The 16,784-nt window shown below is 53.2% G+C and overlaps 7 protein-coding genes across 7 annotated transcripts; 5 read left to right on the plus strand and 2 right to left on the minus strand.

Annotated features, from left to right (window-relative positions):
• Positions 1-900: 900 nt before the first annotated feature.
• Z517_03185 (uncharacterized protein) lies at positions 901-2,210 on the plus strand (the record flags this gene model as incomplete). Its single annotated transcript, XM_013432293.1, has 2 exons — positions 901-1,489; positions 1,555-2,210. The coding sequence occupies 2 exons, from the start codon at positions 901-903 to the stop codon at positions 2,208-2,210; spliced, it is 1,245 nt and encodes a 414-aa protein (XP_013287747.1).
• A 5,396-nt stretch (positions 2,211-7,606) lies between these two features.
• Z517_03186 (uncharacterized protein) lies at positions 7,607-7,960 on the plus strand (the record flags this gene model as incomplete). Its single annotated transcript, XM_013432294.1, has 1 exon — positions 7,607-7,960. The coding sequence occupies one exon, from the start codon at positions 7,607-7,609 to the stop codon at positions 7,958-7,960; it is 354 nt and encodes a 117-aa protein (XP_013287748.1).
• Positions 7,961-8,391: 431 nt separating this feature from the next.
• Z517_03187 (uncharacterized protein) lies at positions 8,392-9,172 on the minus strand (the record flags this gene model as incomplete). Its single annotated transcript, XM_013432295.1, has 2 exons — positions 8,392-8,932; positions 9,078-9,172. 2 exons carry the CDS (start codon positions 9,170-9,172, stop codon positions 8,392-8,394), a joined length of 636 nt encoding a protein of 211 aa, XP_013287749.1.
• A 485-nt stretch (positions 9,173-9,657) lies between these two features.
• On the plus strand, positions 9,658-10,329 carry Z517_03188 (uncharacterized protein; the record flags this gene model as incomplete). The annotated part of the gene is made up of 1 exon (XM_013432296.1): positions 9,658-10,329. One exon carries the CDS (start codon positions 9,658-9,660, stop codon positions 10,327-10,329), a length of 672 nt encoding a protein of 223 aa, XP_013287750.1.
• Positions 10,330-11,613: 1,284 nt separating this feature from the next.
• On the plus strand, positions 11,614-11,952 carry Z517_03189 (uncharacterized protein; the record flags this gene model as incomplete). Its single annotated transcript, XM_013432297.1, has 1 exon — positions 11,614-11,952. One exon carries the CDS (start codon positions 11,614-11,616, stop codon positions 11,950-11,952), a length of 339 nt encoding a protein of 112 aa, XP_013287751.1.
• Positions 11,953-12,494: 542 nt separating this feature from the next.
• Positions 12,495-13,653, minus strand: Z517_03190 (uncharacterized protein; the record flags this gene model as incomplete). Its single annotated transcript, XM_013432298.1, has 2 exons — positions 12,495-13,445; positions 13,579-13,653. The coding sequence occupies 2 exons, from the start codon at positions 13,651-13,653 to the stop codon at positions 12,495-12,497; spliced, it is 1,026 nt and encodes a 341-aa protein (XP_013287752.1).
• A 1,872-nt stretch (positions 13,654-15,525) lies between these two features.
• Z517_03191 (uncharacterized protein) lies at positions 15,526-16,482 on the plus strand (the record flags this gene model as incomplete). Its single annotated transcript, XM_013432299.1, has 1 exon — positions 15,526-16,482. One exon carries the CDS (start codon positions 15,526-15,528, stop codon positions 16,480-16,482), a length of 957 nt encoding a protein of 318 aa, XP_013287753.1.
• Positions 16,483-16,784: the final 302 nt, after the last annotated feature.

Raw genomic sequence — 16,784 nt, forward strand, 5'->3', positions numbered from 1 at the left:
GCACCCCAAGAATGCAGATTTGGTTGATTGGGGTGCTGGATAGTGCTCGTCAAGGAGAGCAGCTACTGGTCGACCTGCTAGCGCTGGCGCTCGGTCTCGCAAGGAACGCTGATCTGTTGTCGGTGGTGACAAGAAATGCGCCCAGCCACTTGGTGATCCGCTCATCGCCCACTTTTCCACCGACCCAAGACTATGCAACCCACTTGTGCCCGTGTCTCCTGCCAGACGGTGCCCGCCTCGTCTTGCTTCCTCTGGCTGGCCTAAACCAAAACCGCTCATGGAGAGCTCGTCATCCAGCGTCCCCAGCGTCAGACTACAGCCCAGGGTTTGCGAACTTTGACGCATCGATGTGGGCCCTACCCCTTCCTGGCGTACTATTCGCAGCACCCTCTGACCAGGTTCTGACGGCTTTTTTGCCCCACAAGCATGGGTGGCATGAGTGTGGGCGGTCCGTGCGTCGACGCTTGCCATGTTCGCCATGCTCGCAATGGCTCTTTTCGAGTACAACGTCCGTCATACCTAAAAGGACATGATATTGCCTCTATACCTCAATACATCTACTCGCATCAACACCACCACCACCACAAAACCATCCAACATCCCACCTGGAACCTCTCAACATCTCTCCTATATCTCACCATCTACTCTCTGCTCTGTATCACTTTGTATCCCCATACCTTCTGGTCTCTCCTTTACCTGCTCGACTTCCAAGCCGATCACCACATAATCCATTGGACCTACATTCCATATCCAGGGACTGGCCACATTTCTGTTACATTTCCTCAAAACACGTCTCTGGACCTCTTCTGGACCCATGTTTTGAACTGTTCTTTTTGGTCTTGCTCGACTCTCCTCCCTTTTCCTAGACCAAGTACTCCGTACTTTTGGGCTCTCCCAAGAATGCTATTGACGCCACCATCGTCCCCTCAACTCGCGACTTGCCTTTCACCAGAGGACCGATTGGGGTGCGTTCTTGCTGGCCGACTCGAACTGGTCTCCATCCTAGGGATTGGCGCTTATGGAGTGGTCTACCAGGCCATCGACAGACACACAAACATCCCCTATGCTGTGAAGGCTCTACCCAAGATTGGATTGGATCCCAGACAACGACGCTTCCAACACCGCGAGATTGCCCTTCACCACCAAGCCAGCCAACATCCCAATGTTGTCTCGCTGCTTCGCATTCTGGAGAGCCCGGACTGCACATACGTGGTGATGGAATTCTGCCCTGAAGGCGACCTGTTCTCCAATATCACTGAACATGGCCGATTTGTCGGTGACGACCAACTGGCCAAGCATGCTTTCTTGCAGATTTTGGATGCCGTCCAGTATTGCCATTCCATCGGGATCTACCACAGGGACCTTAAGCCCGAGAACATCCTGGTTACCAACCACGGCCACACTGTCAAACTCGCAGACTTTGGGCTTGCCACCACCGATTCCATCACTTCGGACTTCGGGTGTGGATCTACGTTCTACATGTCTCCAGGTACGTTCATCTGGCCCCTCCCCATATTCCTCATCGTTGAGTCAATATACTAACAACCTCCGCAGAGTGTCAACAAGCGCCCACACGGCCGTACGCTCGTTATGCCGCTGCACCCAACGATGTCTGGAGCCTGGGCGTTATCCTGGTGAACTTGACCTGTGGCCGCAATCCCTGGAAGAAGGCCTCTCCCGATGATTCCACGTTTCGTGCATTCTTGAAGGATCCCAAGTTCCTCAGCTCGATCTTACCCATCTCCCCTGAGTTGAACATGATCCTGAGACGCATCTTCGAGTGCGACCCGCACAAGAGGATTACCCTCCAGGAGCTTCGCGAGTTGATCCTCAATTGTCCGAGGTTGACGACCAATTCGTACAATACACTCCCTCCGTCGCCTCCTGCGTCTCCCTACGATTACGTGGACCCAATGGATTGTGCCAATATGGCTCTGCCACCCTCGCCACCTGCTTCCCCATCTCCGCCACAACACTTCCAACCTCAACCTTCGGAGTGGTCTTTGTTTGAACCTGCTTCCAAGCAGAGTTCCTCTTGCTCTTCGCTTTCGACGGATTCCGGATACGAGTCCGAGGCACCTTTCCATGATGCTGGCCAACGTTTACAACCCCCCGTCTTCAACTTCTATGGCAACGTTATTCCGCTGAATGAGCACGAAAAGCCTTACTATCCGCAACCGAATTTTGTTCCTTCGGTTGCCGCGTTTTAATCTTCCGACTTTGTTTTACATACGTTGTGCAGCAATCTTGTCGACGCTGTAACGAGTTAACGGTGTTATGATTGGGGTTTCCCCTCCCATTTTCTGGATACCCTGGTGGTCGATTTTATGATTTTTACAACGAAAAACTTCTTTACCGGAACGGACTGGACATATTCAGGAAAAGCCAAGGGGTGATGCAGATCTACAGGAGAAAGTCAGCGCATTTGTCGGCATCTTTATTAGACCGTGGATTCTCTTTTATGTGTGTGCATGCGCGTGTGTTGGGGAGCCTGAGCGTCGAAAGTTATCGGATGAGAAGAAAAAAACTGGAGGAAAGGCAGGCGCGTTTGGAAGAGTATAGTCACTGTCTCTCAAACCAAGTGCTGGCGCGAGATGACGTGATGGGTATATGGGGAGGTTTTTTTGTCACTGTTACTGTTACGCTGCGAGGATTACTTGTGCAACATCCTATCTGGGGACATATCCTTGGATCAACCATGCAAGCCGGCTTTGGCCATTCGAATCCCAGGATGATAAACACTTGAGTCTCAACGCTGGGATCCCGCAGGCTGACTCTGGACTCCTTTTCCGCCGAAGTCCGTGTTCAGCTCCAGGGTTCATGGCTTGAAGAGTAATTTGTAAATAGCTTCAATCGACTGAGAATCAAGATGTCGAATAATATCAATTCCTCTGGGTCCAAAAACATTGTATTCTGCTGCTTCAGAACAGGATTTTGAATACTGGAATGCTCCTTTGACCTCGCCGTCGCTCTGGAGGTCACGTGGCGTATGCACGTGGCTGAAGGCGACCTTTTCAGATGCCCTCGAAGTATGGAAGTGGCAAAGAAGGGGAATCTGTCTTCCTCCCCCCATTTCACACCCTTCCAGACCTCTTCCCATCGATCCATCGCCGATCAGTCGAGGGTATCTCCCTCCGACCATTCAGCTGGGAGAGAGGGGCTTGTGGCCGCCCTCTCCCGCGGTTCTATTCCTGACGACATCATGTTTTTGCCATTCAGCGCAGCCTGCGCGGCAGCCTTCGCCCCGACTGTGCCGCTGGGGTGGCTCACTAATGCAAGCCCCTTCTGTTCCAGCCTTCGTCTTGACAGCGCATGCGTCAGCCTCTCGGCTTTGCTAGGATGCATTGGCTGCCTTACTCCTCCTCGTTGCCCCGCTTTGTCGACCCTTCGATGACTTTCTTTGGCAGGATCCTCACCCACCTACGGTCTCACGGTTGGTCAGGTTGGCTAATCCTCAAGACTTTTGCCACGGACTACTGCAAGGTAGGCTGCAACCTTCACCTGCGTCTTCAACCCAGATGAACCTTCGTATCCTCCGCTCCTACGAATGATAGAACAAGATTTTGGGGTCTCCGGCTTCAATGGGGTGGCACGAGGGATCCCGTCCATCCTATTACCTGGAGAAAGGATATCCATGTCCGAACTTGAGGGCGAAACCGACCAGATTTACATGAGACTAACCCAAGGATATCGGAGAAATAGCCCCTCCCCTCCTGCGCCGCGCACACTGAGCACCACCGAAACCTACCGCTAAGAACACGACCACCCATCAGAATCGAAAGTGTCCCTCCATCATGGGCGACTTATGCAGGAGCTTTGACGTTCGCTACCCTCCAGTGATCGACCCTTGGAACTTTGAGAACAATGATGGGCTCCAGACTGGCCTGCTAGGCGTAGTTTTGGGCACGGTTGAGGGTTGTTTTCAGTCCTGGCTGAAAAGCAGGAGGGTTTCGATACCCAAGAACGACTCCTGCAGCCTTCCAGACAAAGGATAGTTGGACCAAGGAGTGCGAGGAGGGGCAGCGGCGGAGCAATAACCACACAGTCCCTCAATGCTGATTGACCAGCGAGCGCCCACACGAGGGGTCAACAGCCCTTCCAAGTACCTCCGATGTTTATACAGACGGTTCAGTAACTCAGTACCCCTCTCCCTATCCCGCTTTGACAGGTTGGGCATTGTGTCACCGATAAGCCTTGATCCAATCCTGTCGACGATGCTGAGTTCTACGTCAGCCCCATGATTGTGCGCCTGCACCACCTCGATGGGAGCCACGATGTTTCAAACAAGAGAAAAACTGGGGCCGAGTTGTTGAAAGTCACAATATACCTGCTGTTCGGATGCTGACCGTGGCAGTGACCGAAGTCAGCAGAGACACAAGAAGCCAGAAGTCCCGTACCTTGAACCTGGAGTGCAAGCCCATGTCCTGGCAGGCCTGAGACGGCCGACAAAAAGCCACGGAAGGACTGTAGGTACTACTCGAGAGGGCCAAAGTCACTTGGGCACAATCGTTCTTGACGCCGCCCCCAGCCTCAGCGACGAGCCAGTGGCTCTCGCGAAGCCATGTGCTTTTCAAAGCGAGCTTCCTTTGTTGGAAAGGTCCATTTTCTCGAACAAAATCGGGGACCTTTGGCAGACTGTTCTTGGATTTGACTTCCACCCAATTGAGATGTCAGACTCTTCCGAAGGGAGCCGTGCTACAGATAACTCGGCGACCTGTTAGGGGTATAGGTCGTTTGCGAATTGCGCCCACTCACATCGCTTTGCGTCCGGAATGCCTGGCAGGCTCAATTCTAATGACAATGTCTACTGTTCGAGCGGCTGTTCAGGTTCGCAAGCACGTTGGATAGCCCAGGAGCCACGAGATACGGTTGGCATCCTCACGCTTCGCCACTCAGTCAGCTGGAGTGTATGGCATGAAGGGCTGGCATCACCAGGCTTGATCACCTAGTCTAGGAAGCCGAGCACTGCTCGACGACGACGCCAGTACTAAATCGGAGCGTCCATCTATGTAGATACCTTCTGTTGCCGCCATGATGGTTCTACATGGTCTCCTTACCATCCGTCATTTGAAAAGGTAAGAGTCAGTGGATCGAAGCAGCATCTCTGCTGTTGGTTGAAAGACAATGTCAAGTCATACCATATATGGCTAGTTTAATTCCTGGAGCTGAAAAGGAACTGCAGATATGTGCTTCCAAATCTTGGTGTCGATAGTCCCAGCCTGGAGTACAGTCATCATTCATTCAGCGAAGGCAGTATCCATCCAACCAGGCTTTGTCGGTGATGGGTGAAAAGGCTGCCTCCTCGACGGATAGGTTTCCGCGAATGGTTTCCGGAGAAGTGGAACCCGCGATCAACTCTCATTCACGTACCCCTCGAGTTTCTTTGGCCAACTTGGTCTGGATGCTTGTGAATACGACATGGCCCTCAAGGCAGAACCCCCCACCGATTAGCAACGAACCACACCACTCAGGCATCAAGGTACTAGGGCCGCAGCCCAAGCAACCTCTTGAGCCACGAAGCAAAGCCTCAGCCCAACTAGCGACAGGCACATGGCGAAAATGCCGCATACAAAGTCAAGAATGGGTTGTACTCTGATGGTTTTGTGGCGATGGGTGAATTCCCCTGAGGCATGCACCGCGACTTATCCGTCAGAACACGCGCCCTCCTGCTGCGGTCGCCTTGTTCAGCGACGCGCTATCTACCATGATCAAGCATAACCCAAAATTCCAAGATGATTGCTCTGTGGAAATCCAGGCTTGGGCTGGTGGATCAGCGGCCGAGTTTATTGCGAATTGTCACTCTCCCCCTTGTAGACAAGGAAAGTACTGGAAAATGATATAGGCGAGAAGTATAGATCACATGACCCATTCCAAGATTTGGGACTATTGTTGGACACGTGCCGGTAAGGTAAAAAATCCCAGTCAAGTTGAGGTTGGTATTGAGGAAGGCAGGTTGAGCTGCCGCATGCAAAGGGTATGTTGTCCACACTGACTGGAGATTGCAAAATTGATCGAGTTCTAACACCTGTACGTCTCCTCGGTATCGACATTGGATTCCAACCAGACACAAAATGGATGCTCGACGACACCTACAGGCAGTGTGGACAACAGGGCGTATTGTACCCTGAGTATCATCAGCCGCCGAGTAAAGACGTCGAGGTAAAGACAATACTCCCGGTCCAGGCTATACGCCAACGTCAGCCTCGTGAAAAGAAGGCCAAGCGATCTACTGGTCAGAAACGCCGCGCTCATATCATCTTCGTCTAGTCTCAGCCTTGTCGATCACGTTGATTTCCTTTTCCTCTAAGAGTATGGGGATGGCGTGGTTCCCATTTTGTTGTCTATTTTTGGCTGATCTTGCTGTGGGCGGTGGATCTGGGGACAATTGGACGAGATCCTGACCAGGCATCAACGCTTCTCGGGAAGAGCCATTTGTGCCATCCCAAGCAAGCAGACCGAGGGGATATCAACTTACTCGAAATGATATCATCATGAGAAGAGACTGGAGATTCTTGCCACTTGGTCTCTTACCTCAGGATGCTCCAGCACTGATCCGGATGAGGTGAGAAACCAGAGGCACTCGTGATGCTCATTGCTGAGTACCTCATACGTCGGCAGCCTGGTCTGGGGAAGACAGACTGACGCCACGTCTGATCCGTGCCACAGGCGAGACTGCGCCTCGAACTCAGTCGCAAACACTGGCTTAACCAGGTCTAGCGGCCGCGTTGGACTCGAGGAGGTACCTGTACCGTGTACTCGCTACCGAGTATCTCCTTGCAACTAGTCATTGTGGGCAGCAGTTCCTCTTCCTCTCGAATAATTAATCCACTGTTACATTCGCATCGCACTTCGTCCTCAGCTGTTCAGTCTCTCTTTGAATCTTTTCTCCGGTCATGCTTTTTCTGTCCAAGTACAAGATGATAACGGGAAAGAAAGACCAAGTCCGACGTTGACAAAGTGATCGTGGCTGAGCCAAGTCACTCCCAAGACTCACTATTACGCGTCGCACTCCGCGGCGGTTGCTTCCCGCGTCTCGCAACCCTTGCCCAGCAATAATGGGAGGTACAGAGTGAAAGTTCTCCTATATGGAATACCTTTCTTCATGATTATTCTTGGTCTAGAGTTGACCCCAGATCCTTTTCACTTGTTCACAGCTGCTCTCTATGCGTGCAGACCTTTTAGTTTGCCCTCAGTGCATAGGTTTATATCACTGATTGCCTTCGCACCACCCGAACAGCAGAAATTCTCTCCGCACCTCGGAGTGACGGCGGGCACTTCTCCCTCGGCTCCTCTAAGCAGCCAAAGCCCAGCAGGTAGCAGATCAAATCTTTTCTTGTTGGCCAAAGCACCAAACGCATTCATTCAAATCCTTCAACACCGAACCAGTCCTTCAAACCGAACAAATCGCCCTCGCCCCAAAGATTCGAATCTGACATACCTGCTCCGCCGCCTATCTGTCAACCAAGCGCTCCAGATTAACGCGCCCTATCGAACTTCTTCGTCCTTTCTCGAGTCCCCCAGTTAAGCGAGCACTACAACCACCACCCAATCAACACCAGCGAACGAAACCCCAAGATTTTAAGAAAGAAAAAAATTGATAAGAACCATGGCCGACAAATTCGACCCCCCTGCATACCCTCCTCCTGCGCAGTACGCGGCCCCCAACCACAGCCAAACGGGCTTCCAATCGCCGCCACCCCAGATGGCCTACGACCCCAACTACCAACAACAACAAATGTACGATCCCAACCACGGCGCGAACCAGGGTTATTACGGTGGTGGACCCCCGCCGCAGGGCTACTATGGCGGACCTGGCTACGGACCACCGCAAGGCTGGAACGGCCAACAGCCCCCACCGCAGGTGGTTTATGAGCGGGATCGAGGCAGCTCGGGCCCGGGTATCTGTACTGGGTTATTGGCCGGGTTGGCGTGTTGTTGCTGTTTGGATGCTTTGTTTTAAACAAGAAATAAAGAATAACGAGATTCCTTTTCTCTTGATTTGGGAAGGGGGCGGATACGTTAGGAGAGAAGCAAAAGAAGGGGGGGGGGGGAGAAGTTGGGTGCTAGGATTATTAATAGTCTCTATCTCTAGAGATGAAGGGAGTGTGGAAGACAAGACATTCCAGGGGCTGTTCATATGAGTCTTTCCGTTTCCCCTACAAATGGGTGATTGTGGGAGTGGGATTGGTTTGTGGTGTTTGAAATGGGATCATTGCATAGCGAAGCGATGCGGATTCGGGGACAACGGGGTCCTTTACTTGACTCCATCACAAGTGCAAGGTACAGCTTATCGAATAGAATTGTTATATCTAATTCTTTCCTCTGGATGGGATGGCCATGACAGTAGCCAGATTGTCACATGTGACCAGATTCATAGTTCATGTCCTGTTCTCACATCACAGAACAAGCATTCGTCCCGCTCAGCCCACCACCCTCCTTTGTCGTCGTTTTCGCCGCGGTCCGGGTAATGTCTTCCAGGACCTCCCACATTAACTCGCCCGTCACGGCGCTGCACTCGGCGTAGCGATCACAATACATCTCCTGGGCGACGCGCAGCGCTTCCTGCGGCATGACGCACTCGTAGGACCCGTCCTCGCGCCTCTCCTCAGTGCGCTCGTCCCGCTTCAGGCCCAGCAGCATGACGGGCATGGTGTGCTCGAGGTCATGGTAGTGCAGGGACAGCTGGTGGCGCCAGTAGTGCTGAGCGTTATACAGGGAGTCGCGGGACGAGATGGAGAAGGCGATGATGGCAAAGGCCGGGTTGGGGGGGAAAGGGTCGATGAACAGCGGCGACGTCGACGGGTGGATGCGGAACTGGTACGGCCGCCGATACAGGGTGACGTCGAAGGTCACCGGCCCGACCGGGGCGAAGACTCGCCTGTGCGGTGGCGCGGACGGGTTGAGCTTGCCGTCGCGGATGTGTTCCAGCTGTCTATCACGCCCCTCTCCACAATTTGAGCCTCGATGCCGGACATACAAGTACATACAAGCGATTGGAGCGATGGGGGAAAAGGGGGAGACGCAAAAAGGACCGTCTGACCGAAGCAGAACCTGTACAGGGATCGAGGAGGACTTACGACAGGAAGGTGGCTTTGCCTACGCCGGGGCTGCCGAGGAAGAGAATCTCAACTTCTGGCACGGGCTGAGCCTCCTTGGGCACTTGCGCTGTCATGGCTGAGCTCTTTGATAGAGGGCGTGTGCTCATTCATTGCGACACCTCAAGGGCAGAAAGGGTTTTCGCGCCATGATATCGAGGATATAAGTGCGTGCACCTCTAGTTCGATGCTTGGAGGATTTGGACTTGATAACAGCCTCGGCCAAGGGGAGCTAGACCGAGCCTTGACCAGCGCCACCAAAAGAAACGATGTGGGTGGAAAGGGTGTCGGTCTGACGAAATATTATTTGTTTCACGCTGGTGCATTGACACACCATAGAGTACTAAAAATGGAAGTAATTGGTTCTTGTCAGACTGTGCTTATCTCAATCACTAGCCTGGAACGTGGCATGATACGTCATCGCGCTGGATGGCAGCCACCACAGCCACTGTCACCTTCCTTGACGCGTTTTCATCTCTCTTGAAACGGTGCCGCCTGCCTGCTGCGTTGTCTCAGTACCCGTCAAGTATCATTTCCCCCTATCCCATCCCTTCCCAATTTTATGCCAGTCACTCAACTGTCCCAGCTCAAAGCGGGTCAATTCGTCTCGATCGTCCTCAAAGCAGACCAAAGGACCGGGCGCCAGGTTCAAGGCACCGTCTCCCAACTGCTCACCCGCCACAATCACCCTCGAGGCATCAAGGTCAAGCTGACCGACGGCCGGGTCGGACGAGTCCAGCAAATTCTCACGCACGCACAACAACAACGACAAGCTCCATCACACGGCAGGATGTCGTCGAATAATCCCTGGGCAAGCGCCGAAAGCCAAGGGAATCCGTATACCGCCCCCTCCGAGGAAGAGCACCAACAGCAACGCCAACAACAGAACCAAGGCGCCGCACAATCCTACTACCAGTCCCGTCCTCAGCAGGGCCAGACACAGCAGTTTCAGCAGCAATCGCACCAACAGTCATTCACGCCCGCGCAAGGCATCAACCGTAGCGACACCGAACAGCTGTTGGCGCAGCAGAGCGACCGGGCCGAACAGGTCGAGCACATGCAGCAGTATGAAGCAAATGCTCGGCAAACAGAGGATGACAGGATTCAAGCGCAATTGCAGCGAGAGTTCCCCAACATCGACAGCAGTCTGATAGCTGCCATCTACAACGAGAGGAAGGGACAGGGCGATCTGGGTGAGGTCAGGGAGTTGTTGCAAGAATTGAATACCTCTTGAATTGGGGGACATGATCCTTAAACTGAGCGCGGAAAGAAGGCGATTGCCCTAGCTCCTCAAAAATACGGATCAGTGAATCCGTTTGCAGGAAAGAAAGCAGAGAGGGCACACCGCGAAATCGAGGTTTATGAGAGCTAGTGCTTGCTCTAGACAGGGTCAACCTTGTTTTCGGTCTGCCCTCATTCACGCATCTCTGGCTCTCTCTTCTGGGGGCTCGAGTAAACTATGCAGTTAACAGACATGCCTATTTCTTACGAGATATGTTTCACATTGATCGTGTGGGAGACTGTGCTCGAGCTGATAATGGATGTTTGCGAGTGCTATCATGGAAGCACCCTTGCAGCCAGCGCTGCCTCAACCCGCTCGACGATGTTGGCTGATCACTCTGGGGATGCTAGTGCAAATCTGATCTGCACCAAGTTCTCCGGTCTTTGGACCTTTCAGTATGTTAGGGTCACAGGTTCTGTATCCCTGAAGATAGTATCCGGCAGTCAAGAATTTCCGCAGATCATATCATTGACCAAATGAACAGCATGGTGAGGTTCCCGAAGGTCAGTTCTTCGTCGGCCTGGACGTGCTGGCCGCGTCCAACAATAGATCCATGACTCTTGTGCTGCTCTGACGGCATATTTTGTCCGGCGGTCAAGGCTGTCTTCTTGCCGCCGCTTTGTGATGCTGAAACCCGACACGGCCAACTGTCAACTGTCAAGCTATGTTAGAAATGATGTCAGTGGTGTCTCAACACGCGCAGTAATCCCGTTGTCAGGCAATTTAGTCGGTTTGTGCGAGGTGATTCGGAGACCGACTGTCTGACCCCCGATCAACCGTTGGTACGGGGCAGATACAGAGAGAATGCGTGAAGGCTTTCGGCGATTCAGATCCAACGTGGATGGAATGGAGATCGTGATGACGTTGTCAACCGACCAATCGCGGTCGGCCATTCCTGCGCAGCCTTGTACAGCGCCATCCATCCCTTGAACACAGAAGATGTGAGGCAGCAGTGCGCTTCTCGTGTATATAAATACACCTCGATCTTTTGATTTTCAACCCTCAGTCCAGACAGATCCAAAGCTTTTCGACAAGAAACCCTCTCCTCCCCAGAAGTCCCGACTACCTATCCATCTACCAACTCAACCCAAACAATCATCCGTCCATTCATCCAATCCAATCCAAACCATACCATACCATATCAACCCAAAGTATTTGAGACATCCAATGGCGCGCTCCTGCTCCCTCCTCAAAACCGAGCCCCACCGCCTCCTCTGCCTCGGCGCCCACCACGACATGGCTCTGAGACTGCAAACAAAACTCGCCCCCCACTTCACCTACTGCGCGATCCTGACCAAGATTGAGCCCAAGCGGACGTACTCGCCCGACAACTTCGCCCTGCTCCTCGACGCGCTCTACCCGCCGCCAGATGGCGTCATTGTCGGCGGCGGGTTTAGTGATGAGGAGGCAGAGCAGATGCGCAGGGTGGTCGAGGAGCGCGGCATCACGGACGAGAATGGCACGCCGGTCAGGTTTGTCAGGGTCCCGGGAGGCACGTTGGAGAGGGGAGGGCCGGAGGGGTTGGTCGAGACGATTAGACAGTTGCTCGGGGAGGCGTTTGGCGTTGAGTGGTGATTGATATACTGTCCTGTATTTCCATATACCTCACTTTGTACCTGTGGTTTGAGCGGATGCGGAGATGGTGGATGGATGGATACTGAAAAGGGGTTTTCCTCCCGGTGTTGGGAGTGTATACCATACACTATTTCATATCATATCATATCATACAGGCGTATCTAGCAACAAGCTCAGCAGAGAGAGAGAGAGAGAGAGAGAGTGTGTGTGTGTGTGTATGGGGAGGGGAACAAGGGGGAGTGTACACGAAGTAGCATACCTAGCGGGGTTTGACGGTGGTAGAAAACCGGACTTTCGAACACAAGTCACTACGACGTATACCAGTACAGTCAAATGTATTGCGAAATGCTGCTTGTTCATTGGGAAATGTGCTGTACTGCATGTACAGTTTGTATAAATATGAATGGTACTTGCTATGCCCTACCCGCCCCGACATGCCACGCGGCCGATCTAGTTCGGTTCACTTTCATTCTTTGCCCCTTTTATGACAATCCTCCCTAGCTCAGATCACATATGTGTTATTTTCCTCTTGGGGGATGTTCTCAGTGACGGCGCTGGGCAAACGGACCCCCCTTTGCAGCCAAGTCGACGGCCCGCTTGGTAGCTTCGTCGAGGTCCTCCTTCGGCAGGCCCAAGAGGTCATTGTGGAGGCCGTACTTGGACTCAAAGTCGCCGTCGCCGTTCGGGAAGAAGACGCGCGAGTACAGCATCTTCTGGAACCCCGCGCGGTCGCCCGTCTTCATCTCCTCGGTGCCGGCCTTGTACCGCGCCTCGACGTCCTCGTGCAGCACGGTCCAGTCGGCCTCGCGGTCGCCCGTGACGCGCAGCACCGACGCCAGCATGTCGCGCTGGCTGACCCGGAAGGAGGACACGTAGAGCACGTCGTTGCGGAATCGTGATAGTGTCGCGGAGCGGTCGTCAGCGTCCTCGGGCAGGACCTTCAGGCTCAATAGCGCCGCCGCCGCGCGCCCGCACTGCAGCCACGTGGTCGTGTTGATCTTGGTGTTGCCGTCCCCGTAGAGGATGACGGTGCGGTTGGGAAAGTCGAAGCCGTAGCTCGCCGGGCCCGCCGACAGCGAGTACTCGTACCAGAAGCTGCAGGTGAAGCTGATCCAGGCGCTCACGCCCAGCTCCTCGATGCGCCGCCGCGCCGCGTCCTTGGCCGCCCCGATGAACGTCTCCTGCTGCAGCGCAGCGTTGCGCGGGTCGGTGCTGTACTCGTTGGGCAGGACCCAGGGAACCCCGGCCGCGGCGGCCGCTTCGATCAGCTTCGTCTCCGTCTCTGGCGGTGCCGTCACCGCCATCGTGATGATGAGCACGTCCTGGCCCCGCAGCGCGTCCACCAGCGTCGCCGGTTTCGCATAGTCGACCTTCTTCACCGCGATGCCCTCGGGCACAGTGCTTTGCGAGTCCGCCCGCGATATGGCAGTGAGTCGGTGCTTGCCTGTCTTGAGGAGTGCTCGCGCAATGTATTCGCCCACTTGACCACCGGCCTGGTTTTTTGGTGGTTAGTATTTGCCGTCGGTGTCAAAGAACAAATCAATTTTATTACACAACCCTTGGGGAAATGAAGAAGATGAGGGTGGAAGAGGAAAGAGGGAGGCGGCTGCTGCTTGTGACACTTACCCCGACGATGGCAATGTTTTCCACATGGTTCTTGTAGCCCGCTGGCTGGTCCTTTGCATACTGTTGTTGTGCCATGGCGCAAGGTTAGGGAAGAGGGATTCGTTTGTCAAAAGGTTTTGTGTTATCTTGTAAAAGAACTTAGGGTCTGAGAGCAATTCACACCCAGTATAGACTCGACCAGGGCCAAAAAGGTGCGCTTTGAGCAATGACAGAGATCAAAATGCTCGATTGACTGGAGAGTTATTGTTTCTGGCGTTCGCTTGTCCGTGTTTGAGGAGGAAGACCCAACCTGCACATGGTGATGCGGTGGTATATATGTACTTTAGACATGTGATACCTCTCACTGTACACCAGAGTGACAAATCCCCGCATACGGAAATCAGACCTTCCCGACTGTCTCCTGGCTGGCCTGGTCTCGGACCTTGGGTCTCTATATCCGACCACAATGTTGCCAAACTGGGCAACGGACAAAAAGGTAAAACATGCGATATACTTTGCTCCGCACATGTCGAATATTGTACGAACCAAAGAGGACCAATCGAGGCGGTCGTTCCGTCATGAGCCGGCAAAAGAAGTATAGCGACTTGCTGTCCACCAGTGGTTCAGCGTGAACACCAGGCGGATACGAGTGGTTGTTAGTCGTAAATCTGGGGCGAGGTCGGAGTGAAAAGAAGCCGACTTTCTCGGTGACTTTTTGCAAGGGGCTCCATCACCCCATACTGTGCTTCAGAAATATACCTCGTACATGTTGTACATGTCCCAGGTTGGTAACTCCGTTCGATCTCAGACTGGTTAGAGCTGATTGTTTATCAAACGCTCGTCCTTGATCTCCTGATTCTAACTTGGGGGCTCGGGCGAATTGGCGCAACTCGGTCGAAACTTTCGGCTTTAACGACAATACATCACTGTGTCTTGCCAGGGGCCTCAGCCTCGCCATATCCACCTGGTCGAATTTCCCAAAGGTTTCATTTTCGTGCGCTCGTTACCAGGACTATCGTCATAATCTTATTGCGCGTCTTGACCCAGTCGCATTGCGTGAAGATTGCCGAAATATGCCATGTAGGGTATCAAGCATGACAGACTCAGGAAGATGCTCGCCACCTGCCGCGAACCGCAGGATTAACTTGTGCCGGTCTTCAGCTATCTGCTTGGAGTAGCTCCACTCGCGATTACGACGCAATCTTTTGGGGACTCACAGCATGTTCCAGAATACCTCATTGGATCACTTTTTCAGTATGCTTGAGGGGTTCACCGTCACTGTCGCCGATTGAACGAAGGGTTCGGAATATGGGGTGATGGTATCATGATCTGCCTGCTGCGAGAGTCTCATTACCAGGAACTTTTATGTCTGATTGCCTCTGATGAAGGATGTGGTGGCAGCATCTTTGAATGGAAACGATGAATCTCGAAGTTGTGCCAAGCATCCGGAAAAATGTTACTCCGAAAGATCACTCTCCCTTCCCTTCCCTCCCTTTCACCTGCACTGACATGTCCGGCTCACCACAACAGAATATCAAAGGAGCAAAGTCTTGCTTGGGTGAAAACTCTGTGATGGCCTGAGCTGGCTTCTTCGGCCACCGAGTCTGTCTGTAATGGAAGCGACAAGCTCGTTTGCTTGCCTCGGAACGATCTTTCAAGGCGTGCAGCCCGTTTGAGAGCTTCGACTGTTTTCAGGCCCGACAAGTATGATAGTAGCGGACCACCAGTCGCATCATGTTCTTTGCGAATACGAGCACTCCCGAAGCGGCAACCAAGGGAAAATGGGCGGCAGGTGATGGGCCGCAACCCAGCCTATAACTAACCTTCACTGCTGCCTAGCTTCACACCATGGACAGCCCCTGAAGCATTGAAAAATCTGGGGGATATATTATATGTTACAGGCGTCGGTTTCCGTCGTGGATAGAACCAAAGTGCTCAGGTTGACTCATAATACCTAATTCTTCATTCATGGCTTTCGAACTGAAACCTGCACATTCGAGAGATGGCACCAAGATTGCCTTCTATCAGATCGGCCAGGGGCCGGGAATCATAATTCTCCATGGCGCGATGCAACACGGCCTCAGCCATATGGACCTCGCGAAAGGTCTGTCGGATAGATTCACTTGCTATCTCCCTGATCGACGAGGACGGGGACAGTCCGGTCCAACCGGGAAGAACTACTCGGTCCAGAAGGAAGTGGAAGACGTTGAAGCCATCCATCTAGTGACGGGTGCACAGTTCATTTTCGGCGTGAGCTCGGGGGCATTAATCACACTGAGAGCGACGCTGGCAGCGCCTCCGTCGCACATCCGGCGGATCGCGGTGTATGAACCACCCTGGCGGCCCGAGTCAGATCGAGAGGGAATGACAGCGTGGATACAGAGATACGAGGCCGAGATCGAACGGGGCGAGCTTGCAAAAGCTGCCGTCACTGCAATGCTCGGCGCGGAGATGGGGCCTGGGATTTTCCGGTCGAAATACTTCCCACAAGGTGCTTTGGTGCTCCTGACGAAAATCATGATGACATTAGAGCAGACGGGCAACAAGCCGAATAAGGAGTTGGCCGGCGGAGAGAACACGCAACCATCGGTCAAGGATCTGATCCCAACATTCCACAATGACATTGATATCGTGATGTCGATGCTTGGAGAGGAAAGCCTCCAAAAGCTGGCGGCGATTCAAACAGAGACGCTTATCCTGGGCGGAAGCCGAAGCCAGGCGTATCTAAAGAACTCGGTTCGCGAGCTTGAAAAGATCCTCCCCAACGCCAGGCGCGTCGAGTTGGCCGGTGTCGATCACGGCGGGACGTTCAACAAAGCACAACATGGCAGTCCGGAAGTATTCGCGGCCGAGCTCCGTCGATTCTTTTCTCGTGGCAATGGCGACGGCGACGGTGTATTAGAAGACAACACCACACCACCATGAACGATTCTCCATTCAAGCGCTGACCTAGCTAGCATACCTCAGGAACCGAGGCTCGGGAGAACTAGGTCACCCCTTTATTTCTCCTCTCGAGGGACGACGGGCTTGTCTTTTGGCTCATTTCCCATGGTCGAGTTGGAGAAGTCGCAATGAGGATGGCATTTAGGAGTGTGTTGCTTCTATCAAAGATGAATGTTATGGAGACGAATATAATGAGTGTAGATGGTTCTTGGCTTGGTAGCAATACTTGAATGGATTTCTGTAACCACGCTGCCACGTTGGATTCTGAGATTATTATTGTACCC

This window comes from Fonsecaea pedrosoi, assembly GCF_000835455.1.
Source record: "Fonsecaea pedrosoi CBS 271.37 unplaced genomic scaffold supercont1.2, whole genome shotgun sequence".
NCBI lineage: Eukaryota > Fungi > Ascomycota > Eurotiomycetes > Chaetothyriales > Herpotrichiellaceae > Fonsecaea > Fonsecaea pedrosoi.